At 43.4% G+C, this 27,709-nt stretch overlaps 1 protein-coding gene across 1 annotated transcript in view; it reads left to right on the forward strand.

The window, feature by feature from the left end:
- The window catches only part of LOC126528061 (calcium/calmodulin-dependent protein kinase type 1-like), a 75,659-nt gene extending 51,734 nt beyond the window's left edge, over positions 1-23,925 (forward strand). The window contains exons 7-10 of the mRNA XM_050175919.2: positions 50-162; positions 2,384-2,462; positions 5,455-5,542; positions 10,471-23,925. Coding sequence (XP_050031876.1) covers positions 50-162; positions 2,384-2,462; positions 5,455-5,542; positions 10,471-10,632 — 442 coding nt within the window. The 3' untranslated portion in view covers positions 10,633-23,925. The remainder of the gene's footprint in view (positions 1-49; positions 163-2,383; positions 2,463-5,454; positions 5,543-10,470) is intronic.
- Positions 23,926-27,709: the final 3,784 nt, after the last annotated feature.

The raw sequence follows: 27,709 nt of genomic DNA on the forward strand, positions 1-27,709 counted from the left end.
TTGGCCTTGTAGGCTCCCTGTTCTAACATTCTTTTGCCTTTCAATGCAGGCTTTGTGGCTACCCGCCGTTCTATGACGAAAGTGACGCCAACTTGTTTGCTCAGATATTGAAAGGAGAGTTTGAGTTCGATTCACCTTACTGGGATGAAATCTCGGACTCAGGTAAGTAAGCATTTTCTCGTGGCTGCAAGGGAGTGTGCTAGTGAAAAAAAAATTCAATTTTGAGGAAAGCAGAATGCTGATTGAACATAGTTGGTCTGATGCATTAGACACAAATAGCAGTATGGGAAGGCAGAACTGAACAAAAAGATAGACGAGAATACCGGCTAGCAGCTGAAGGATCTACCGTGTTTACTTGCCTAATGATTGCACTCACGTAATGATCGCACCCCTGAACTTTGTTGTCAAAATTCAATTTTTTTTCTTTCCTGCATAATGATAGTACCCCGAACTTGCCGCAGCGATATGTCGTGTGCCAAATCTAGCTAATGATGATTGCGCTTACCATCTGTTGAATGCTTTCGAATGCTCCGCGAACGACTCTTCAAGACACAAAACTGCCTGCACGCACCGAACAGATTCTTAAGCAGATGCCCTATTTCATTCCTTCCATCACTTTCCACACCTTCATGAAACAAAAAAACTCTACGACCAAACTTGCCTTGGCTTTACTATTTGTAGGCTTTATAATGGTTGTGGTTAACAACAACAAAAAAGGCGCCTTTTGATTCCTATTGTCTGCAGTCGTGGGCACGCAACAAATCGTGAGTGGAAACGATAGTAGCCACGTTTACATTGATACATTAGAATTGTACCCTATTCATATGCCAATGCTTGTAACACAGCTCAGATATTCGCCCGCCCTTAGCGGAAACATGCTGTATTAGGATAGTAGTGAAGACAAATGCTGCAGTTTTCGCAGCATACCTGCCATGTGTTTCTATGTCACTGGCAGCTAAGCTCATCCATCTTCATTTCTGTCCCCTCAAAGTAGACATGGCTACGTTATTGCCGCAGACTTGCTGACATTAACGATATTATTCATTACTGATACGGAACAAACTATTTCGATGCACTTAATGTACTCATGAGAAGAAAAAAAGTTGCGTAGGCTGTAGCAAAGCTTTGAGGTACACGTGAGTGTCGACTTTTGTGCCTTCTGTTACAAGAACAAAAGCAATGCCGCCCATGGTGGTTACCCCAGCTTAATCCATGACAGACGTTGCATGAGTTTTGCAATGTTGTCCAACTTGCTGCATCAGCAAGATCCCATGTCGGCGCAAGCATGCGAGCGTTCTGTGTGTTGTGACAGGTCTCTACCATGAAAATTTTCTTGTCGGTGAAGACACTTGCCAAGTGTTTTGTGGCTTGTGCTAACAGCAGCCGGCAGTTTTCCCATTTTCTTTTTGTTAGCACCTTTGTCAGTTGATGTCTTCCCAGGAACTTGGTAGAGGAACATCTTGAGGTGTTTTCACTTGGCTCTTCTCATTGTTGTAGCCGACACATTCAGCTCCAAGGCCAGCATTCTGATGCTTCTCCGTGGCTGGCATTGGATTCTCTTCCTCACAATTTCGTTAAGGTCACAAGTGACCACAGAGACGGGACGACCACTGCGAGCTAAGTCCTTAAATGTGCACATTTGGGAGCAGAGTGGACAATCTTCCGAATAACTTTTAGGATTTTGGCAGCCTCGGAAGGAGGGTGTCCGGCCTTGTTCAGTCACAAGATTGCAGGGCAACGTGATTTAAGGCCAGCCATTTTCTAAAAGATAAGGAAACCAGCATGAAACACTGTCGAACTACATAAGAAAGATTAAAGAAATGTTTGAAGAATGGATGTGGAGAAACGTTAAAGAACAAGAGGCACAATTACCGATCCAAGTGCGTGACAGTGATTATGGCGCACCCTGTATTATGATAAGGCAGTGAAGTTAATCATATGAAGTTTTTGTTTTCACCTTGTGTTTGCATTCCTCGTAGTTATTGAAGCAGTGCAATAAGGTTCATTTGCTAGTCAGCATCCACATCTGTCTGTTTCTTCAGTCCAGGGACCATATTCTTAGTTGATCACTTTCATGAATGCCGTCACTTTTGTGTGACATGGCATCTGGCACGATGCCTAGCATTCTGCTTGTTGGCTTAGCCAGTCTGCGTCTAATGATGTTATCCCCATGTTATCTCAAAAAAGTAATCGACCGAGAATATTGCTTCTGTTTTTACATTCTGTAATTTCTGTCTAAGGTAAGGCTTGCTCTTCATCAGTTGCTTCCTTGCTTGCACCAGCTGCAATTTTTTCATTCCCTTTGTTGCAATGGATCTGTACAATGATGATGTATGGATCTGTGCAACTGATGGATCTGTACAACTTGATGTCTGTCCTGCAGCGAAGGACTTCATCAGGCATCTAATCTGCGTGGATGTGGAGCGAAGATACACCTGCAGACAGGCACTTGCCCACCCTTGGTGAGTAACTTTCTCTAAGACGTAGTGATGGAGAAAAATCAGAGCGCCTTCATAGCTAAAAAGAAAAGGCTTTAGGAGACGCAAATCAGTAAGTGAAGTTCGCATGAGGCCACCGGCGCAAACAGAAGGGGAGCCATGCCTCCCCCCCCCCCTTTCGTGCTCAAAGGGGTTAAGACTAGCACATATATTGGATTTTGGAATAGAAGAAAACAATACAAGAAAGGGATAATTACTTTGTTGCAGGTAACAGTGTTCAAGTAGTGTCATTTTTAAATTGAATATGAATAATTCCAAAATAAGGCTTTGAAGTTTTAACCGAATGTGTTGTATCTTTTGCTTCCTAAAGAAAAGGGATGAAACATGGCAAGGAAAGGGGTAAACAGAATTAGTTGCTTGAATACGAAATTACAGCTCTATATGGAATTTTGTTGGACTGAGCCAGACCTACTGTGATCAATCAGTGGCTATGGCATTATGCTGCTTAGCATGAAGACGCAGGCTCGATTCTTCATTGTGGCAACTGCAGTTTGCAAATGCAAAAATGCTTTAGTATATACTCAGCTTCGGGCACACATTTAAAGCACGCCGAGTGGTTGCATTCGAGAGAGGACGTTAAACTTAGTGACTCCAAGAGGCGAAATTGTAGTTTAGGGCCTGGATATTTTCACAAAAATTGCTGAAAATCAGAAGCTAAAAAAAAATTTTTAAGCATGGAGTTTCCAAATTATAACTCTGTACCAGAAAAATATATTGCGGATCTCTAAACTTTAATCTGTTTTGAGCATCTAAACTGGACAAACATGACTTATGAATTTAGACCTTAAGTGAAATTGTTACAATGTTTACGAGCGTTTTGCAAAAGTACTCGCAAATTGGTGTATTTCAGAGTGGTGTACAATACATTAATTTTGTCCACTTTGGATGCATTATTAGGTGTTGCTCACAGAATTGTGGTGCTGTTTTTCATTGCTGAGTTAGAGTTGCAAACTTGGTATGTACTTTCGTTTTTTAAAAATTTTGCAATTTTCACCGAATTTCGCCAGAAGTAAATATTTAATGGCCTTAATAAAAATTCAGCTTCCTACTGCCCCTAGATCATATATCTTTTTCTTTTAATTGAAGCAAACCTATTCAACTTGGTGCAGTGGTTGCTGAGGAAAATTATTTCTCTGTTCCCATGTATTTATATAGCTAATGCGTTCTCTGAAACACTTTTTGAACATAATAAGAAAATATTGCCCATCTGTAAACGAGGCTTCTGGGAACATATGAGCCAGATATTATTGCACTGGATGCAGCAGGGAATTTACAATCTCGTGTCCAAAACTGTGAAAAATTGCTTCTTCTTCTTTGCAATGTCGTTATGCAGCGTCATCACATGTGGCCTAGCCCACCAGCAGTTATTAACTCTTGATTTTGTGACCGCGAGAACATTCATCAGGATCATACTGTTCATTAATCTTGAGTTAAATAAACGAAAAATGGATACGTCTGCGATCTGAAAAAGACGTAGAAATCATTTTATCTTTGCGCTGCAAGCCAACACACGACAGTTGCACGTAGCCGTGTCTGCTGCGCGTCGCCTCGAAGATAGTAGTGACATGCTGCGTAGCGTAGATACCACAGCCTCCACGAGGTGTCACAAGGAGCCCTCTCACTGGCGAAATTTTGGGCCGGGCTTTCTAAGCAGGGCCACCATGCTAGTGGAGACGAAAGGAGAGAGAACACCATTCGTCGGTGCGATAAACTACGCTTAACTATGCGTGTACTTGAGGGAGTCTAAAAACTTTTGCGGCAGGCGATTCGTGAGGCAATGCCCTTTCGCAGTGAGGCCACTCTGTGATTAGTTATAGAAGTGTTAAGGGCCCCTTTAAGAGCATGGTTTATTTGATGGATGATGGTATAGTTGCAGTTAGCGTAAATACACCGTGTACTGTTCTTGTTTAAACATACAGTAAAGTCCCGTTGACTCGAAGTGGTAGAAGCTGGGGAAGATTTTGAGATAGGCGGAAAATAAGTTCAATTTCGCAAAAGTATAGAGCCTTTTGAAATAAGTGCCAGTAGCCGCTATATACCAGGGGCAACATTTCTCGATAGATCACTATTTGCAAGATATTGTGCGACTGGGCAACCGACGTATGTCTACGGGCAACAGCGATCCTTGCACAGAGCCAAGCAAGCGCTGTGGCACCGTGGGCATCAAAGTGTTTAAAGCCTAGTCACGCAGTTTACCGTGAAAGTCGCTCGGTCAGATCATAAGTGACGCTCAGCCCGCACTAGAGTGTTTTAGTTGAGCGTTTACGGTCCACTCCTGTCAGACTGGCACTTGCTAGCCATTTATGCACAACTGTTTAACGGGAACATTAGTGCGCTTGTGGACGACACTCATGCCGACAGCGCAAGGTCACTTCCCTTGCTGCACTTACGAAGCCGATAGGATGGAGGGTGAGAGCCTGTCAACTTGGCTTTTCGGTCGTTTTGCAGCATAGCTAATGGCGCACTGCTCGTGTCTCGGCCACATGCACTTATCAAATGGGAAATCTATGCTGGTCTCTGCAGGGTCTCGGTGCGTGAGATATGAGCGGAGTGCAACGTGAGTGCCGCTCAACTGAAACTATTATTAGTGACATCGCAGCCAGCCATGAGCAGGGGGTGGTAAGAGTGGTGTAGAATCAAGCGGCATTCACTACAAACTCATGGCCCTGTCACTTTTTGGCAGTATCGCAGTGGCGCACAAAGTATCGATACTTTAGGGTAGCGACCATTTCCCGACCTTCACGCAGTTGAGATTTTGAGACATCCGAAGTGCGGTGCAAAAAGAGAATTTTGATGTAAGAGGTAAAACGTACGTGGAGTTGACACCGAGCCGTTAGAAAAACTTGAATGGTTTACTTATATTTCGAGATATCTGAGTTGGGGCTAACGAGGGGTTACTGTACGTGGACAGTGGTGGCAGAAGTTCTTAATTTGCACACTTTGTGACATCACCTAGGATATCTGGCAACACGGCCAGTGACAAGAACATCCATGGCTCCGTCAGTGAGCAGCTGAAGAAGAACTTCGCCAAGACCAAATGGAGGGTGAGGGCGGATCTTGTGGAATTCCTGCATTTCAATTCTTTTTGTGAAATTTGTGAATCCATGACTCTGTTGCAGACGTAATTATAGACTACCTTGTTTTTCAATCTTATATTGCTTAAAATTAGGCTCGTATGAATATCAGTTTCTTGGTTTCATGTGAATAGTAATTAGTGCCGAATAATTTCGAAGTGAACGGTTTAAGTAGCTGTGGGATTTGCACAGGACCTCTGCGTAAGAGCCAGGTGTTGACAAATCTAAGAAAAGCTTTTTTTTTCTTTGCTTGCAAAAATGGAAACGGGTTCAACTCTCCAGTTGGCTTATGTTCGAAGTGACCTTATTCAGATATTTTCATGAAAAAATGCAAGTTCAGCATTTCTTACAACTTCAACTGCACGGAAAATTTGTTTACAGGCAAAATTAAACGGACTGCTGTACTGCAGTCTACTCAGAATGTTGTGGTTGAGGCCATGGGCACGTTTTAATTCGCCCCTCGTGTATCATCCCACTGCTGTGAAATGGGACCTTGTCTGCGCGACGCCAGCAGTTTATGCTGTGTCGTGCAAATTCCGCTTGTTAATTTTTGTCTACACGCGAGCCTCACGTGTTCCATTCTGCAAACGCACAAACGAAAATATTTTTAAAAATTTAGCCGTAAAATTAGGGTGCGGGCTATTGTGAATTTTGACTTCAGGTGTGGCATCATGGCTGTGTGAATTTCGCCTTGAGGTGTGGTTTCACAGCAGCGTGACTCATCCTGCTGTGAAACCACTTTCAGGAAAAAATTCTCTACCTTCAGCGTTGCTGGAGAGGTGGGGAACAGAGTAGCTGGCCAAATATATGACATCTTCCATTCATGCGTCTGCAAATAGAGATAGTATTTGCAAAGACTTGGGCGTTTTATATTGTTACTTATGCAGTTTGTACACATGGATTTGTGGTTAGTTTTTTTTTCATTCCGGGATGTTGTAGTTGTGGGTGTGGCTTATGGTATGTGTAAAAATACAAAAATTCGTTTGTTTTGATTATGTCGAAAACTTTCAAATACTGAGATTCAAAGCCAAAGTGAATCACTCGCGCAAGTCTAGCCAAATTTAGGGGCCTAAAGTCGGGCACTGCTTTTTGAGTCGGCTGCTGAGACAAATTGGCAAAAACGATGGCATGGTTGGGGAGATCAATGTGTGTATGTCGGACATATTGAATAGCTTGTGCGTCATTTTACTATTGTAAGTGCTGTGCATGGGTGTCACTGTTCATGTAGGTTCAGTATTGTCTACTGTTAAAAGGAACATCTAATTAGAGTACAATTTCTGTTGCTACTCGGATTAAATAAGAAAGTGTCTGCAAGAATCGTTTATCATGTCATATATACGTAGTACATCTTATGAGCTGCCAGTATTCGTGTATTGAAACTCCTTCTCGAAGCCATGTGACAAAGTATGAAATTGGTATCTTCTTTAAGTGTCGTGCATACTGTACGTGTCCATAGTTATTTTTGTTCGTCTTGGTCGAGCGCATTGGTATACTGCTTCTGATGAAGTGTTCGGTAGCTTGGTCAGCCTCCATCTCACTAATCCAAATATTATAGTTTTCTCGCATTGAACTATGACGAATATTTACAAAATTTTTAAATACAGTGAAACCTCGTTATACCGTACCCACTTATGCAGTAGTTTTGTTTTAAAGTGGTAAAGTCGAATGCCCGACTCAGCGGCCATTGAACATAATGTGTTTTGTATCCGCATAAACCGTACCAGCTTATTGCGTACGTAACGGTTAACGCGTAGCGTTTCCACTTTTAATCGCGCAAACACGGCAGTGCCTCGTCTCAATTGGGTCGTGCAGCAGAACAACAAGCCTCAGAGATTGGAACCATGGATCAGGGAAACGACCTCCAAGTGCCCTTTGCGTTTGCGCGTGAAGCTGCCTCGACATCAACATCATTTCAGCGCCGTGCCAGAGAGCGTCGTGGCGTCGTGCGAACAAGGACTCATGTCGCTCGCGTCATGCCAAAGCTCGGATAGAAAAGGCACTGGTTGCTCAGCATAGAAGAAAAATTAGACATCGTTCGTGCTATCAAACGTGACACGAAGGAGTCGGCGCTGGCACGCGACAGGGATCTACTGTTCACTACGATGTGTGGCATTTTGGATGCGAAGCAGTTCCTCAGCAGCACTGCTGTGACCATGAAGAGATGTTGGCTATGAGGTTCGACTTTTTGCCATCGTTGCCTCTGTTATTGCCGAAGTGTCGCCTACTGACAGTGATGAGGATGACCCAGAAAGCGACAGCACGGGTGATTCAGGCTCGACAGTGGCAGAAGCTGCGTGTTACGTCAGCCTCATGAATGCAATCGTCGGGATGAGAACAGCACACCGAAAAAGGTGCCCCACGACATCTGCAGCACTACCGCGCCTGTGCATAGAGAATATGCAACGTCAAAGAGGAATCTACCATGTGAGTGCTTGCCGAGAAGAGGGGGCTGGCTGAAAAGCTGGCTCGCAGCTTCAGTAAGTTTGAGGCCGCGGTCGTTGCTGTTAGGCCGCCATGGCATCAAACGAAAATGCACTTTTGTCGCGCCTAGTGAATAAATACTGCATGTTTTTTCCCCTTTCATCGCACTTTCTCTGAGTTACGTTTTTGACAGGTAAGTGGGCGACCTCATGCTATTTCGGTTAAACAGTACTGCCATTTAGTACATACTTCTCCCGAGCTCCGGCCAACTACGGTTTAACAAGGTTTCACTGTGTTCCAAATTGATACTTAAAGGCTCAATGACACAAACTGTCTCCTGCACACAGTTATGTACTCTCTACACCACAAAGACCCATGTCTAGCAGTAAGAATGTTGAAGTGAGTCCAGCAGCCACACATAACAAATTTCAATGCCCAGCTAACGGAGCGTTTAAAGAAAACAAAGAACCTTAAGCTGTAAAATTACTAAGGCAAGCTTCACTTACAATACTAGGCCTGAACTCAAAATAAAACTGTCCACATGTTTTGCCTCTGAGCACAGAAATGTTGATGAAGAGTGCCGCTTATGACACCTCAGCTGAGCGTCATGATGTACCGCATTGCCTCCCATATGCACTCTTATTGAAAGCCATTGGCTTTCTCGTCTCTTGCTTACACTTGCTTTCTTTGAGGTTTTACAGCGAAGCTGTTAAGGACTAGTTCTCTCAGGATTGTGTCCGTGATTAGACACAAAATCCCAAAGATAGTGCAATGCTGGGCCGACCCGCGGCGGAGGGGAAGCAGGCGTTAAGCACTCCCCATATGTGCGCCAATCCCCAAGATACTTCAATGCAGGGCCGAACCACGGCGGAGGTGCAGTTCGCCATTAAGGGGCCCACATACACCGCTTCACTGGTCATCCTTCTTCACAGAGTGGAAGCCACTGAGTTTTTCTTTTGTACCTTAAGTGTATTTATGGAACCTCGCAGCCACTTTCGAGGCTCTATCAAGGAAGTTCAAGCCAATAAGTAGCATACAAGTTGTATCAAAGAAAATGCTGGTGCCTTCGAATACAGTTGTTCTCAAGTATATATTCAGTATGTTATAATATATGCATAAGCATATATCATAATTATGAAATGACAAAGGGTAATTAACAAACCTGTTAATTACATATTTGCTTGCTCATATTCAAAAATTGTGTCCGTCAGTGTGCAAAAACTATCTGTCCAAGCAGTAATTTCATATGTAGCACACTGTCATTGTTAAAATTACTGATAGTTTTACTTTAAAGGTGTTGTATAGTAAACACGCAAACCTTTATATTGGCCAAGCATTTAAGAACTGCGATTGGTTTGTGGGAGATACGGGGTTCTCCTCCGTACTCTTGGGACAAAGGAACGACAACACAGTAGTGCAAACAATCAGAAGGGCATTTATTGCACCTTTCATAGATCAATGCCAGCTAGCCGAGTGGCTATCCACAAAACATGCCGATGGGCGCGCGACAAATCTAGAAGTCCGACTCACCGCGAGCGAGCGAATATGTTCGCCCCATGCTGGATCCCAACGCCTGGTCGTTCGCGTGTTCGGTCACGCCAACGGAGGCGCGCTCGAAGGCCGCCACGCGAGGCGGTCTCGCAGAAGCATGGGTCGCCGCGCGCGCGTGGGACGTCCACGCCGTGCGCCCGACCCGCCGGGAAAGACCAGCCCCTTGTCCCTCGGCGCCCGAGTAACCCCGCCGCGGTGCGACGGTCGCGCCATCTCTCGCACCGCGCTTGTACCACTCCGAGCGCCGCGGGCCACGCGAGCCGTGCGGGAAAACAGCATAGCAGGGGATGCGCTATGCGGGAAAAACATCAGGGGACGCGCGAGAGTCGCGCATCCCCACAGGTTACAGTGCAAATGTCTATTTACAGTGAGCCAAGATTATTATTTTGTTTTTAGGAAATCTCATTTTAGATTGCGTCTCTTATTTTCCAGGTGAAAAAGCTCCAGGTTACTTTTTCTCCATCCATATAAATGGCAAGTGGCTGGACTTGCATTGCTTAGTCAACAGAAAGCACCCAAATATTAACACAGCTTAAAGCATTATAATGTAACCTAAATATAATTAAACTGATTGGGGCAGTCAAGTTTTGTGATAGTTCTTCCACTCCATCTCTTATTGTTGATTCCAAGGCAGTCGTCATTAGAAGCTTGCCGCAGGCACCTGGATGGTTTTATGAAGGCTCATCATAAGCTGAACTATGTGACTAACACTGTGACACACACTACCGTGGTAACAGTACACAGAACTACAAGAATAGAAGCGAAAGAAACAGAAAAGAATTGATGAATGGTTTTCAGTTTCATGTCACAAGTTTCAACAAATGTATTGTGTGTGTGTCACTTTATGCCTCCCTTTTAATAACGCCTTAGCAGAAGCAAAGTGGCAGAACCTTGTTAACTAATTTGCATTGCATTACACCTCGCAGCAAGCTTACAACGCAACAGCGGTAATCCGGCAGATGCGGAAGCTCGCCATGAGCAGCACGGGGTCGTCCCAAGATGGCGGTGCCCCCACGGATGCGTCCACTAGCGGACGGCCCCTGGCGGCGGCCTCGTCCACGGCCGCGGTGCCCGCTAACTCCGAATGAGTCTCCTCCTCTCCACCGGCCACACTCTCTCTCTCATTCCAGACTGCTGTCGCCATCTCACATTCACTCTCGTCAGCCCTTTCCCACTTCATGGTTCCTGTTCTGTTCTTTGCTGCATTTGACTGTGTTTTCTTCGCATCTCATGTGTGTGCGCGTACAAGAAGTTGAGTGAATGCTGCTTTTGGTTGATAATTGTCACGCATGTGTTCTTGTCACGTGGATTGTTCTTGCATTGCATCAACCTTTGCAGAAGTTGACCAGTGGGGTTTAGACCTAAAGGGGCCCTGCAGCTCACTGAAGCAGCTGCTTCCTTGCATATTTAGCCCTTCTTCTGCTCTCGTTGCTTCAAATGTGCATCAAATTGGGCTCGGCGGGGCAGGCGCTATGCCTACAATACCTGCTGCATCATCTTGGCTGTCTCTGAACCTTTTTCAACGGCACAGCTACAAATGTGCTGCAATCTCAATTGAAGAGCGAGACTCTACAGTGGTGGATTTCTTCTCAGCTGTCCACCTGCGCAAGTGACGTGTTGACAAAAGATAGCGAAGAATTGAAATGCAGGGGAAGGGCAAATGCAATGCGTTGCAGGGCTCCTTTAAGTACAGGGTGGTTCAGTATAAAATAAAACTACCGATTGATATTGAATCGACCATTACTGCACCAGTATCTGCTCATACCTTGTTTGCTGATACTTGCTAAGTATTTCTCCCGGTGAACATTCTGTAAGGTGTTTCTTTTTAAATTCTAGGGTAAAAACCGAGAGAAGGAGGCAGGGACTAACACAGATGTGCGTTGCCTTTCACATAGGTTCCTCGCTGTACAGTCAAAAGGTTGCAGACCACGGGATCTGAGAAAACAATGAATTTCAGAGTGGTTTGTGACTGTAGCCAGCAAAACCGTTCAACACTGTGTTGCACATACTAGTGCAGGGTAAGAAACTGCATACCAAGCAGCGGAAATGTTCAGCTTTCTTTAGGTTTCGCAGTCCATAGGCTTTCGACGTCGACTGTACATACTATATATGCGCTTCACTGTGAACCTCTTCTGTTGCCCACCTTTTCAAAGCATATTGTAGTGTTTTCTTTTTCATGTGCGCCGTGAACTGTGATGCCCCCATCAGCTAACTCACTTGTTGCTTAAAAAGGGAAATGCTACGTTAAACTAGATTTTACCATACGTTTTTGTAGCTGCAAGTAGGCAAGTAAGTCTTACCATGACGGGTCGCCTGCTAAGAGAGAAATTAGAGCAAAAAAATCTTTCACAGTTGTATGCCAGTCTGACTACTGGTGCATCAAAGTCAGTGAAGCTGTGTTCGGAAATATTAGCGGTGTGTTTGCGTGCCTGCAGCCATGCTTGAATGTATCGGCAGTTGCTCCTGTGTTCAAGCACGATTGTGGCTGGCTGTTCTTAACGATGGATCTCATGAAGATTGCGTCGCAGTGTCAGTGCGACAGCTTTCACCGCTGAAGCCATACAAACTTGCCTGACCTCCACCGTGGAGCCAGCATAATGTAATGTGAGAAACTAAAGTTGCGAATTAGTACTGGTTAAAAACACTGTGCACAGAAGTTGTGGCCCTGAATGCTGTAAGTTATACAATTCCTTGACATTTCAGTAGTTGGAGTTAACATCGTGAATAATTGTGGTGCTGGGATGGTTTCGTATGCACATACCATCCCCCCCCCCCCCCGGCCCCATCTATTTGGAAGTTTGTGATACTCCCCAGCAAGAGATGTGGAACCACTCTTTAAGCAAATTGCATCATTATTTGTCGCATACAAAGATTGAAGCTGAAAAAATTGACTGGGATAATACCACAGTTTAGGCATCTATGGTTTCTATGTTGCTTGTGAATGCTTGTTTCTTATCACTCTAGAGCGCTCAAGTATCAGATTTCTTTGTCATCTACCTCACACCTGTGTGCATTCACATCACCGTCATGATGTTATCCGCATCCTGCCTGTGTCATCTTTTCTTTAGGCGCTATTGGAAAGGTGCCCTGAAATGCCTTGTCAGCGGGTGTAAAATATGCAGCAGTGTTAGTTGGGGTGCACTGTCCAAGGTGCATTATCTGGAATGAAAAGTTGTTAAAGATGCAAAATGATGTGGGAAAATGTATTAGGGGGTCGACTGTTGCTTTCCCTCCTTCTATTGCCAAATGAGCCGTTCCCTACGTTTGGGCTGTCATGCCTTGCTGCATGCTTGTTTTGTTTTTTAGACAGTGTACGGCTCTCTCCTTGATTCATGCGCATTGTCCGATTCAGCATGGTTTAAACGTTTCCATGGCAACTAGCAAGCCATGGTAATTAAAGAACCTGACCCAAGCAGTGCTGTTAGGCGTGTGCTGAATCGAAGGAAAAGCCAAAGCCATTACAGTTGAACCTCGATATAACGAACCCAAATATATAACAAATTATTAGATTTAATAAAGTAAATCTGACATTTTCTTGCTAATGTCGGCATGTAATGAATACTTGCTTATAACAACTATTGATATGACGAAGGTATTTTCGTGTTAAGTGTGGCTTTATCATGAGGCGACTTGACTGTGTCACAGCTGGTCACCTTCAGGCACAGTTGAAAGTCCTTCAGAATTGTCCCACAACTTTGGCCAGGCTTTTGCAATTATACAGAGCACGCACATGCATAAAGTTTCCTACAGAAGTTAATAGAGAGAGCTGTGGCACTGTGATGTTTCAGCTACCATGGGAAAGCAGGGTGGTGCATAAATTCGTCTAGTCTTCTTGTGGCTTCAGTCATTCTTGTGGTGTTATTTATCACGCTTTTCTAAAGCTCCAAGGAACCATATTTTTCAAAATGTGTGAATGCAATAAGTTCCTGTGCTAGTGCATAACCGTAGCATGTTGTTGCTTGTGTAAGACGTCTTGTTGAAAACGACAAAATTGCAGAATCGCAGGCCATTTAAAGCTAGAGGGGTGAAGTTTAGGCAAATTTGTGTATTGCCATGCTGGCTGAACTTCCATACTTGTGGTTGTGAGAGACACTACTGCGCGGGTTCCCCTTAATAACTTTGGTAGAAAACTCGATGCTGGCCTTAGTATGGCGCTCGAGGACACGCAAGGCCCATGGAAATTCTGTGAACATTGTTGTGCCACAGCCAAACATTGTAGCGTTTGTAAAATGGCCATTGAAATGACTGCAGAAGCAACATGTGAAGGTCCGATGCTTTGAAATGAAATTTATCTGTGTCAGCGAGTCTTGGAGCCTTGTTTTTTTTTTTTTTTTTTGGAAGCTCCCCTTTCATCGTTCCTATGCCATGCGGACTGTTTTCGGCTCCCCTTGTCTGCAGTACACATTGTCATGTCACCACTTGTGTCATGCTGTCCAACCACGATGACCTGTCTTGTCGTGGCCACAGGTAGACGGTGTGTCGTTCATAGTTGTTGTCGAAGGGGAAAAGACATCAACACTTATTTTACCCCCTTTTTCATTTGCAATTTGTACTGTTGGCAGTATAAGATCATGTGGCACTTGATTGAGCTTACTTGGTTCAGCTGTTCGTTATAGTACCTAGTTTCAACTGCAACGGCAAGCTGTTGTAGGTGGCTTTCCGGTGGGCTGGAGTTCCTCTTAGAGAGATTGCTAGGGGCTCTGATTTCTCTGTTTGGTCGCACCACTCATAGGCTTTGGGCAAAAGCCAAGCAAGGAAAATAAAGAACAATCAAATGGCTTACAGATGCCTATCAGTGTATGTTAGTTGCTGTACATTAGTACAGCACTTAGTCTAAAAGGGAAACATTGTCATCCACCTGACAGTACCACGTAGCGACAAAGGAGACCTGTAAGGATTTTCTTTGAAACTCGTATTGGATATCCTTTGTAGGCATGGGCTGCCACTGGGTAAATGACAGTCTCTTTCCTTTCATGAAATCTCCTCCAACGTGCAGATTTCTGCAGAACCGAGTTCATGTATTCAGTTTCTCTATTCGAGTTGTCGGTAGATTTGGCCCCACTCTGCAATCTGCTAACCTCCTCTTTAGTTCAGATGGTAGAGAAAATGCGCTGGAAAGGTGTTGGTCCTGGATTCGATTCCTAGATCAGGATTAATTTTTCTTCAGTTGCAACGCCTTCTTTTCTTAGAAATCTGTATGGGTTTCCTTTGTAGCTTCGGGCTCGTGTTGGGCAGATGACAAATCTTTCCATCCATGAAACTTTGTCACCCTCGTGGGATTCTGCAGAACTCAATTGCCATGCTTGCCATAATCGTAGTCCATGACTGCCCATTATGTGCGATGAAGGTTTACAGCACCTCCCTCCTCTTTCCCCCACCTCGGCAAAGGCAGGTGGACGCACAGTTGCATTTCTCCAAGGGAGACACATGCCTTTTCTTCCTCATCGAGTTCCTTTTAAATTATGCATCAGCCATCCACTTCTCTTTGGTGCAGTTACATAAAGCCTTTCTTGTCGGTGCGAGAATGTTCCCTGGCCGAAGTGAGTGTTTGCCAACATCATCATTGCCTCGTCATGTTGACACTCATCTGAACTTTTGCTTCTTGTGAGTGGAGAGGTGGCCGTCGTTTCTCTAAGACAAATAGGGAGTCTAGCTTGGCAGCAATGTGATATGTGCCAAACAGGAAGCACTGTGGCATACGTGTTCACACAGCCGTGTTTCTTGGACGGACAAGCGGACGGAGTCGACAGAGGGCTTGGATGCCAGTCTTTGCAGGTTTCTAAGAAAACGTCGAGGAGAAGGAGGAGCTTTTCGTCCCACGCTCGCGGTTTTCTTACGCACATTTGCGCGACATTCTGTATTCTTTTCTTCTTTTTCCAATGTATATTCTGATTACGCTTCACTTGCATCTCTAGCACACTCTGCAAAGCATGTTCCGATGATTTCACCTTCGTGTGTGTCACTGATGGCATCCCGTTTCTTCACGTGTTTCTTGCACGCGTATAAAGAACACTCCGAAAACTGGTGTGCGCTTCAGGAGGAGGGTTCACACTTTTTCCCTCGCATGTGTTTCAGCAGTGTTTTACAGAAGCGGATAGGACTCTGCGCACTTGTCTTGGAGCCCTCGTAAGAAATTTGGTGTAGGAGTAACCAGTGGCTGTGTTTAATTTTCTAAACACGAAAAGAAGAAAGAAAAGGAAAGGTCAGCTTCAGAATTTTTTTTCTTCCTTTCTTTTGCTTGAAGTGCGGTTTCATTTCTCTATCCGCTTCGTCGAGGCTAAGCTTTCTTAGGCGCTTGTTCTGAAAGCATTTTTGTCTAGACGTCCTAAACGGCCCTTTTGTTCTGGTGGCAGGCTTTTTTTATTTCTTTATTGTTGCCACCCATTGGGTATGGGTAGCCCACAAGCCCTTTCTTGTTCCACAATGCCGCCGGCGTTTGCAGCGGCGGAGCAAGAAAGGAAACAGTGTCGAACACACAACCTCGGGGAGCGCTCACGTAAGCCCCTGGCAAAACGCAAGCGGCATGCCGACCTTTTTATGCAGCCCATTCTTGTCGTCAAAACACCTGACACCACGCGCTTATGCGTGAATGACCCTAGCGAACACTTTGGGGGTGCCAATACTGCCAATTCAAAAAAAAAAGATAAGAAAGAACGGGTTGCATCCTTTGTCTTTAAAATGCCCTGTTAGCTGTTTGCTGTCTGAATACGATATCCGGCTTCTAAATCAAGCAGGCTTCAAGTTGTATCATGAACTCTGAACAGTGCAGCAAAATTGACCGTTGTTGCATTTGTCGGCACTGCTTCTACATTTTACCTTGCACTTAAGACGTTTTCAACAAAGTGAGTCGGGCATAACTGCCGCTGGAACAAGCTCAGTAGGTTGGTAACTAGCAATACAGTATTACATAACATTTAATGTAGAGGAGGATGTCTCAAAATTAAACCATCTGAGGGAGGGGGGCTCTGAAAAGTAAATGGACAAATGGAGTGCATGAATAATTCGGCAGACACGTGATGCCTGGCGTGCATTGAGTAAAGTTTCGTAGTTATGACATAGTTGAATTGCACTGCGTAAGAACTGTCCTGTGATAAAGGCAACACCTTGAAAAAGAATTAATGGAGGGTAGGCTAACGAGGGATGCATGAAAAACATGGAGAAAGCTTTTGGCCCGAGTTGAGATGTTAAGTACAGTGGAGAGAAGGTTAGCATCAGAAATCTAAAAAGAAAAAGAAAAGCTGAGAATTTGTAAAAAATAGTTTAGACATAAAATAATTTCTCAATTGCAGCGAAATAGTGAGAACTGTGTTTTCAATAGTCAAAGGTAACTAATTCCAAAGGCATATTGTTGAGGATGACAAATAGATGTGAGAAAATGTTTAGCAAAAAATTCTTGCCAGTAATGAATACAATTGTTCCTCAGACCCTTGTTTTTTTTTCTTCACTTTTTGCATTTGAAGGGCATTACATTCATATGCAATAGGAATTTATTTTTTTTTTGCTCAGAAAGGCTAGCAGAAGCTCGTAAGAGACTCGCAGCTTGCCAACATTCCGAAAGCTTACTTAATAAAGGTGCATGAACGGCGGCCAAAGTAACGACCAATTGCTTAGTTACTTTACGTAACTAATTGCTTAGTTATTTTTCGTAACTAAACAGGTTTCCTGTCCTCCGGGCAGATGAAAGCTTTCCACCAGCTGTAAGGTGCTTGATCGTTGTGGTTATAGTACATATAATAATAATTAATGCCTCACAAGTAACGAACATAGATATGGTGGGTTGGGAAATCCTAGCCTGTGTTGGCACCTTGAAAGTGTTCGCTTGCTACCCTCGAAGTATAGTATATTCTACCGAGCGTACAAACTATTGCCACTATGCACGATTTCCTTAAGTTTCGGTGCGGTTCAGTCGAATTGAACACAAAACAGGATTATCCTGAACGTAGATCTTGCTTGCTTGCTTCTTATTATTTGTATGCCTGCGTGCTGCAAAGTACGTTTCAGTTCTTACCGTAAATTCGCTGCGTTACCTGGGCCGTTTCAAATTGGTGAGAAACGATTCACATAGCGTTTCCTTCACTTTTACCTGTATTTGTGTGTTCGTGGGTGCTTGCTTTCAGAATAATAATAATGACTAAATAAAAAGTGGCATGTACGGCTTTGCAGAGAATTGTACAGCAATTACCCAGCAGGTGAGGCGTACGACAACCCCTTCCCTTTGTTCCCACACTGTACCATACATCTGTGCGATGATGTAAATAGCTTTGTTTCTGTTTCTTCTTATTTTGTACATGTTGAATACCGTGCTTTGATAAGCACTTTGAAGTTACCTTTGATAGGACCCATTGCTTGTCGCATAAAGCCTTCATCTATTCTTTTCTCTGCTTTTTTTTTTGTAGCACTGCATAATAATTAAGTAGATGGCAGAGACAGCTGTTGCGTGTTTTTTCATTTTGTGCGTTACTGTACGCACATTATATTTGATAGCTGGCCCTTGCTTAGCATTGCTCGTTGCTGAAGAAATCCCCTAGCGAAGCAATAAGTGTGCACCATGTAATTGACATAGGCTTTGCGTGTTACATATGCTTATAATGTTGTAGCCGAATACCCCAAAATGAGAAAAAGTATGACATGTATTGTGCAGATTATGATGCAGCACACAATGGAAACATGCTGTACATAAAATGGTATTAATGCTTGTCCTGCTCAAACATGATGACATGCCCATTTTTGCGTGGACATTTCTTACTGAGGCTTTCATTGTCTATTTCTTTTTCCCATAAATTTTTTTTCAAAGCATTTTTTCTCGTAGACGATAATTTTGTATGCTAGCATGCCAGTTGTTTGAATATGGAAAGGGAACACTTGATCTATACTCAAGCAATGATTAGTGTCTCACTTGTATAAGGTTTGACCCCCTAACTGCTGAAGTGCTTGTTGGAAGAAGCTTGTCCTCATGTGTTTTTTTTTCTTGGTTTTTCATAAGGACATTTGATCAAGTGCTCCCCATTACATATTCTTCTCTGCTGTACACTGAGAAAATATTTCCAATGTGTTCTTCATCAAAGCCATGCTTTGCTGGTAACCTCATTTGCGAAATAACTGAATGCCCTGTTCAGTTCTGCAATGTGTATGTCAGCTGTGTGAATATCACATTCGAATTTGGTCACAAAGCATAGCCTGCATTGAGGGTCTAACCCTCCTCAAAGTGTTCACTTTATATTTTAATTGAAAGTTGCATTTTCTTGTTGCGAGGGTGACGCACAACACCTGCGAGGCACGCTTGTTTTGATTCACTAGTCACGGGTTTCACAGTGCATATGATGTTCCGAAGGGCAAGTAGCACTGTCCTTATGGTATCGCCATTGCTTCTTTTTTTGTTTGCTGGACAAGAAAATTGTGCATGAGAGATGTGCAACTTTGTGTCAAGAAACTTGATCAACTTTTACCTACCCTTCCTTGAGCCCTCCCTCCCATAAGCCTCGTTACTGTTATCATTCCGGCACAGTTCTCACATGTCCTTTAAGAAGACTGGGGCTCATATAGGAGCATGACTCGTTGCTTGCCAACGTGTTTCAAGCACGGTTCAAAGTGCCGGAGAGAGTCGTCCATGTGCATCTACAGTCTAGTTCATTGTTGAAGGGAATGTGCAGTAATCCACCCCCATCATCGGGCTTGTATAGCTACAGGTCGGCAGGTGTACTGACATTCTCCACGTGTGGTTAAGGAACTGATGTCGTCTGCCGTAGGTCGTCTGGTGAATACGCTAGATCATTTGTGCGTGCCGCAGAGGGGTGTTCACTTGTGCCCTTCAGCAGTGAAACTCGCTGTATGGTTTCTTTGAAATACTGCCATACTATAAAGGGGCCCTGTGACTGGCTAACTAAATTTCTAGTTACCTCTCATATGAAAGTGCACTGGCTCACGAAGACTCCCTTTTGCAAAAACTTGCCGGAGGTGCTTTGCAGGAATAACATCACTAGAAACCTGAGCTTACTGTGGTAGCCCAGTGACCGTGGCGTTGCACACGCTGCTGGGATCGGGATTGCGAGCTTGATCCTAGCCGTGGCTACTGCATTCTGATAGGAGTGTAGCGCAAAAACGCTTGTGGACCATGCATGGGGTGCACATTAAAAAACCCTAGGTGGTCAAAATTTATCCAGAGCCCCCACTACAGCATGCCTCATGATGTTATTTGTGGAATAAGGAATAAGGTTATTTTAATTACATTTGCCCTCTTCACTACCCGAAAGCATTTCCTTGAAGGTGTTTAGTTCCTTTCTGTAGTTCTGGAAGTGCGCTGTTTGCATCAAAGGCTCCCTGCCAACAAGTCCTGTCTCGTGCCATTCATTGCTTCTTGGAATTTGTGGTATGGTGGAGACGTTTGTGCGGGGAAACACTCTGCTGAGTAGCTCAAACAAAACGGGTTTGCAGGGAGACTGAGACTTGTGGTCGAGTGGTCAAACAGGTGATGTCTCAGGTAGCTGGAGCCAACGTTTAGCCAAAGGGACTTGTCTTTATTGGAGCAACAACAGCTTCATACTGCGAGGAATTGTTGCCCTGACGTAGGAGACAAGCTCCTTTGTCGAAACATTGGATATAGCTGCCCGAGACATCCCCTATTCAACCACTGATGATCACGCAATCATAGGTCGCTACACTGTGCTCTCTCTCCTGTTATTTTTTATGCGTGTTGGATTTTTGACATGCAGTCTATTATGCTTGTTTGATTTGACTTCTCCAGTTCTCCTGCCTTTTATTGTTTCCTTCACTTCTTTGCACACTGTGGCACCAGTCATTCAAAACATGTAGAAAACATGGTCCCTAGTGGTCATCTCAGTGACCCATGATGTCCCGGTGCAGTTTTGATTTAGCATGCTAGCCTATCCTGTTTCATAAGGTGATTGCCTTGCTGCAATAAAGCACTTTACAGTAGAACCACATTATTACGTCTTACAGGGAGCTGCACAGAACGGCTGTAAGAGCTTTGAAAATGTCATTAGTGAGAGAGCTGGCTGCAGAAAGACTGGGACTCGGCACAGGGACCAGGATCACTCAATGTAGCAACCAGGAGAACTTAACAATGTTGAGCAGGGTTCCACTGCATAAGTAAACTTTAACCACTCTCTGATCACATGTCACAGCTGATAGCCTTGTCAGCATGATGCGGACAACTTGAAAAAGTACATAGGAAATGCATACACGGCACGGTCATGGGCGATGAAGACGAAATGATCGGCTGTGGTCGAACGAGGAAAGCCTCAGGCCAAAGCTATTCTTTCGAAAAAGGGACTTCATCAGGCCATAAAGAAAAGGGGTTTGATATTGCACCCTCTGGCTTTGTGTATTGTAAACATGCATTGTTGCTTGTGTGTAACATGCCAACAATTAATAGCTAATGCCGCCGTCTTAGTCTAGTAACAGTATCATGCACGTGTGGAATGTTACTTTCATAGTCTAGCAACAATATCATGCATGCATGGTTGCCTTGGATTGTGCTGCGCCCCTTACCGGATACGTAACAGCCTTTGCCAGAATGAAGCACTGCTCTATCTTGAAGTCTCTAGCCTCCCATTTCTTCCACGTTGGTTTCCTTCGATCGTCTGATCGTTGGGCACACATTAGGCTTATACAGCAGGAGGTTCATCAGGACTTGTCTTCATCAGGAACTGATGCAAACAGGTCCGCATGTTGAAACGTTGGCTATAGCCTGAGGCTTTCCCCGTTTGGCCATTGTTTAAGGCTGTGTAAGACATTGTCTGTTGATAAGAGCAGCCATGTGGCCACTTCTGCTTCGTGCAGTAATTTTATTACGTCTGGTACAGCTTACTGATTGTGTTGAAATGACCGTTGCAGGGCCCCTTTAATTATGGCATGAAGTGGCGTGCCTGAAAAGCATGCCATTTTAACAAGTGTTTCTACTGAGCAACCTGCCTTTGTAAGTGTTAAGAGCGGGCACTTTGTCGTTAGTTATTACTTGGTGCTGATAACACTTGTGGGCGTGCGCTGTGGCAGAGGGAGGAAAAAAAGAACCGCAGTGTGTTTTGCAGATGAAAGAAATTCTTTCTTTTTTTTGTATCTTATAAGGAGTTGCTCTCCAGTGTTCTTTATTTTTAGAAATTGATGAGCTGGTATATAAAATATTCTTGTGTTCACGTGATGGCTGGGGCTCATCCGAGTGCCTCGTTAATCTCCACATTTTCCAGCACATCACATTAAGTGCAGCCATTACTCTCAGTTCACTCTTACTGCTCTGTATTTCAAGCTCTTGCAGCACTTTATGAGTAATAACGAGTGGATTGAAATATTGTGTGTCAGTCTTGCTGTTATGTGCCGATGTGCAGGTACGTCACGACTTGCACACGTGCGCTAAAGATTGTATGTACATAACTTTGTGTGTGAGAGCGTATGCCGGTCTGCTAAACCTTGTCAAGAGGTCTTTGTTGGTCATCCACGGCATACTTTTACACTGCAGAAGACAACACGTATAAGAAGAAAAGGCAACACGACTGCTGACCTTGAGAGAGAAAAACAAAAACAAATTGAAAGTGTTTCGAAACCTCCATTAGCATGTCAAAACCGCGCCATTTTTATTGTTTAATTGAAAATTTGTTAATACATGTGCTTGAGTTTTTCATGTGTCTTTCTGGTTCATGTTTTCTGCACTGTAAATGTGCATTATAATCTACGATTTAAAAAGAAGAATGCCTGGATGCCAACCACATCGAATGCTTTCGTGATGTTTTGCCCATGTTTTTAGTTTTTTTACTCTAGAAAATGTTTTTGAAAGGTGTGCTTCTACTGTACGGATTGTGCCAGCCAGTGTGAGCTTTCTGCGAGGCAGGGTATTCCCAGAGTTTTACTACAGTGCTAAACTTTCCAGCATATCAAAACGCAATGTCACTATGCGTGTTAGTATTTCATACCTCAGATCTTCTTGTTGGGCTATGCGGGCTTTAAACAAAGTAAAAATAAATTGTAATAAGCCTAGCCTTTGAACCAATGCATAAAAAGCTTTCTGGGCGGGGTAGAGCAGAGGAACCTATTTCCAGATTTGAAAATTAATTCTCACATGCCAAAAGTTGAAAGCTCACCTACGTTGATCATGTTGGAAAATACTAGTGTTTAATGCTAAAGGTGTTTTGCAACAATTTGACGATAAATGATGTTCCAGGATTCCCATGCAGCATTGCATAAAATAGGTCAGGATAAGGGACAAGCTTTAAGTAAGAGTAATTATGGGAGAAAGGGCAATGAAAAGCCATAATTTGCTTGATTTATAGCTTCCTATTCTGTTAGTAAAGAAAAAATATTCTGTTTCATGTAATTTCAATGTAACACAATATGATCATATGGTGTCTACCAAATTCTCTGTGACCATGTTTGCTTGTGCCAGAGTGAAGGTAGCGACTTATCCAAAGTTTCCTAAAGCGTTTCCTCTCCTCACATAATTATTGTGCTCTAAGTGGTTTATATTTGCCATTATTTCATTATTATAAAAGTGCTTCACTAAATATTTTGCAGAATATTTCCCTTTTTTTTACCTTGAGAGTCTCCTACTTAGCTTCATTGGAAAGTCAATTGGTAATTTTTAGACTTGCATCACAAATATAAATCAGTGGAGTACATCGCTTTCTATTTGTCAGATCAATATTCGAGATTGTGGGCAAACTACTGATGGACATTGGCAACAACTGCACACATCATAAAAGATTCCCCCCGGTGGTGCTAATGTAAACATTTCTTTACGTTTTGACACTGTGAAGCTGTTGAGATTGTATTGTGTCGAGGTGTGCCAGTAAGTGTTGGTTGGAATTAGGAGCATGCAATGTTCCAGGTTCGAGGGTGCTAACGACTGGATGGTATTATGACACTATCAATGAGAATTCACAATGCTTTGTGTCATTTGCCAAGTTCCTGTCTCTTCAGACGCAATTTTGAACAGAAGGCATGTAGTGGCACAAGAAAAAAAAATGCAAAAAACAATTTCTCTACTCTCCCCCGCCACCCACATTCTGAACTGTATGTCTGCGTCCCAAAGTGAAATCCTGGTATTAGTGACAGGTGCACAGGCTTGTCACATACTACCAATAGTATATATAAATATATACAAATATGTGTATCTATATATATATAAATATATTGTGTATACTCCCCAAGCCTACACCCAAACAGGACATGTATGAGCCCTGTCTGCAGTGGTTTCTGGTTGACCTTCAAGTAGTGAACAATGAATGACTAGTCATTGCCTCTTCCAAACTGTAGCTTTAATATCTGTTTCTTAACACAGATATATGCTGTCCTCTCTTTCCCTCCCCCTCCCCTTATTTCTTTGCTCTGCTGTAGCCTCTTTAAGCGAATAAATTTAAATTTTGCCATTTTTACATGCTGTCATTGGTCGATGAAGGGACACTTTGCGGTGTTACTACTCATGTGAGAGAGGCACTGTCTTTAGTAAAAGCTGGAGATGTTTGCCTGGTTGACAGCCAGGCACGCTACTCAGGGGAAGCAGAACACTAGAGGGTATAGACAATACATTTGGGAATCCATGTTGCAAAAGGGTTATCTCTCCATTATGTTTCTTTTTCTGTGTGCCTCACAGTTGTTGCATGCAATAAACAATAACTTTCCTTTGAATAAGTCCTTATGCAAGTAGGTAATTGTAATGCAATTATTTGCTACTTTGTACGAGTTGAATATTGTTTTATTGCTAATAAATAGAGAAGTTAATGCTTGTTGCTTCTGAATGTTAGGTTTAAATATAAGTTTTCTTCAAAAGGCATTTTTCATTCTTTATTTTCTGAGATAACACCGTGTAGTCCTTTATTGCAAGGGTAATTATGCTTTTGTGCCATATTAAAAAAATCACAATTTGTAGCATTTGCCACGCTGTATGAAACCGAAACTAAGAAGTTTTGTTTTCACATTTTCATAAATTTTATTTCCCACTTTAGTGATACGTCAATTTACTCTTAACTTTTGTTCGCATAACTGCATTTTTGATACATATAACACTATGTTCTGGTATAAATTATCTAAATTCTCACAAACACTGCAACAAGATAGCCTGATGCGTTCTTTAACATTTATTATGCCGAGTATCAGCGCTCGAAGAGCAACGCCTTGCTTTTTTTGTTATGCATTTCTGTCAACTTTGCTATTATGTGCATTCATTTTTCCATTACTATCAGCCTCGTGAGACAGCTTCACGTGCAAAAGGGGCTGGAGCAACGGTTAGCGTGCCACAGATGCAAGGCAAGTGAAGGCGCATGCGTGTGGACACAGAAATCTCAGCTATAGTGTATCAACGATTGTCAGTATGAAGAAGTAAAAGACAGGAAAAAAATATCTCGCAATGTATGTTGGCGTTAATGCGATTAGCACTGCAGCAGTGTAGTGAGGCCGTATTGACACCGTCCAAAGCATGTCGGGAATGAAGCGTGTATATAAATGGGGCTCCTCTAGCGCTTCTCTCTGAACATGTCCTGCCGCCTGGTGGTGCCACCACGAAGCCCGTTAGGGGTGCCTGTGTGATATTGTTTGCATAATATGGCCTAGTCTGATTTGGCCCAGCATCAGAAAAATTTTGGACCACCTATTTTCTCATTGAATAGCGTACATACCCAGTGTAACATTCCTCATGATCCAAGTTGGTCCAGCGGTTGGGTTTCGAACTCTGCCCGATGCTCTGCCCATTAGACCTCAGGACTACTATTGACTGAAATTGGAGGGATACGGTTAGATAGATAGATAGGCAGACACCAGAAAGCGCATGATGTATTCTAAGAATGCTAATCACATAAAAAGCTCAAGAGGGCACTACTACATGTTTGAAGTAATTTATCCCTTGCTCTTTCTGGGTTCTCGTGTGTATTGAAACTTCAATCTTTGTTGTTCTGAAAGTATAAATTTGTTTCTTCTGCAGCGCCACTCAATGAAGATCTTCTCTTGAAATTTGCAGGCTGATTTAAATTCTTGGTTATAACAGCATGCAATGACCTCGGATCATTGAAATACACCATCTTTTTTCTGAAACTATCTCGACGTAGCCTTGTAAAAAGCCTCGTTTTTTTGTACATGTTTGGTCTTTTAAGGCTAATTGCCCGCACACTTATAAGATATAAGCATTATCAGATGTAGAAATTTGTAAGGTATGGCATGGTAATGCGAGGAGAAAATTTAACCCTTTTAAGGGAAAACATTCCGTGTAAAAGATTACAAAATATTTTTTCACAGCATTAAGCATGTACAAACCATTAAAGTTGTCTTCCAAGCAAGGAGCCATAGAATTGTTGTTCCTTAATGTAGAAGTATTTGTCTGCAAAGCTTGATGTAGCGTCTCCCAGCTAACATTAGCCAAGCTGTTCAAAAAAAAAAAAAAGAACAATAGAAAAACACTGTGATAGCTACGATTTTAAGACCTGTAGTGTTTGGTCATCAGACCTGATGACCGAACAGCGCAAGTTTCATAATTGTACCTTGCACCATGGTGTATTTTAAATCATTTTCTTTTTGTTGAACATATTGACTAATGGTAGCTGGGACACATGGTATATATGGGGGCACTGCTCTGATAATAGTTAATCCATGATGCAGTAGCCCATCAAAAAGTGATTACTAATCTCTACTTTTATTACTTACTAACTTGGTAGGAAATCTTGGCAATTATTTCACTTGGAAACAGCACCCTGTAAAGACGAATCAAGGCGAAATCACAGATGCTATCCTTAGCACACATCGCAAAGTTGCATGAAGCAGCTCGTGGCAGGTTTCAGTGATAGCGCATTATTTCGACAGTTGGCTCATGGCAGAGAGGCATGCCCAAAGGGCTAGGGGATAAATTCACGTTAGGGCTACTGATACATTCACGTTTGCAACAGCAAATCTCGGAAGCGTTATTTATTTTCTTGGTGAGCCTGCGGCTGAATGCTTGTCATGTATACCTGCCAACTTGTATGCTTTTATAGTAATTATAAAGTGCCCGATTTATAGAGTTTGTTTATGATTGTCGCAGTGACACCAAATATTTCATTTTTAATTTAAGAGCAGAAACTAATTTAGAGGCACCCTGAGCCACTTTTTATCGAAGAAAAGAAATGGGTTTCAATTTAAAATAGGCTGTTTCAGAAATTCTTTGCTGCAATAAAGTACTTCAATGTGTTCACCGGCAGAAGAGGGGTTATTGGCAATCAAACACTGCCTTTGTGGTGCTTCCGCTCCTTCAATGCCTTGCACTGTGAAGTCTATGGCTGAGCGCGGCATGCCCGCAGCGCTTCGCCTTGTAAATTTCACCATGGTGTGCAGTTCAAATTTCATTTTGGGTGTTAAGGTAGACACCACTATCGATTTCGGTGCCCTCGACGCACTAAACGCAAGCCAAACGCAGTTAGCCAGTGGACTCGTCGCAGCACTCCACGGCGGCCGCAGTATCTACGCTACCTAGCTAACCGCAGCTACCAATAGCAACCGATTTATTACGAAATGTGCTTTACTACAAAATAAAACGTCCAGAAGAAACTGGTACGCAGGCTTCTGTTGAAAACCGAGCGTTTGAGAGAAAGGTGACTTCGCACTTGCGAGCTTCACGCACCGCCTATGACAGCAAAACTTGGCTGATATATTCACAGCAGTGTTTGCTATCCGCGGACTGAGTTGTTTCACCAAGCCCGAGGGGTGGTTCAGGACTGATTTATAAAAAAAAAGCAATGAAGTCATCGAACGATTTTTCATCGCCCGCAGTTTATTGCCATGGTAACTTTTTATGGACACTCCAGGCAAATTTTCGTCGTTGTATAAAGTACAAGCAGTACAAGTGCGATAAGACTGAGCGGCGCTCACACTGTATGCGGCGGGGGCGAGTGAAAGCATGCGAATGTGAGCCGAAGACTGTGGCTTAACGCACGCCGTGTCTCTGCACGCCCATGTCTACGGTGTTAGATGTCTACGAGATGAAGAGCGCGCTAGGGGAGGTGAGAGACGCATCTCCGCCTCTAGCTCTCTCGTGAGCGCACATGGCTGTCCGCGCGGTTGAGCGCATACGTGTTCCGAGTGCTTTATGCTGTAGGTAATCTGCGGCGGGTGCCAATGCCAGCGGCGAGAATGCAAGAGTGAGCCGAGACGGCCGGTAGCTTCGTGCGCGCTGTCTTTCCCCGCGCCTAGTGTTGGAGG

This window comes from Dermacentor andersoni, chromosome 9 (assembly GCF_023375885.2).
Source record: "Dermacentor andersoni chromosome 9, qqDerAnde1_hic_scaffold, whole genome shotgun sequence".
Classification (NCBI taxonomy): domain Eukaryota; kingdom Metazoa; phylum Arthropoda; class Arachnida; order Ixodida; family Ixodidae; genus Dermacentor; species Dermacentor andersoni.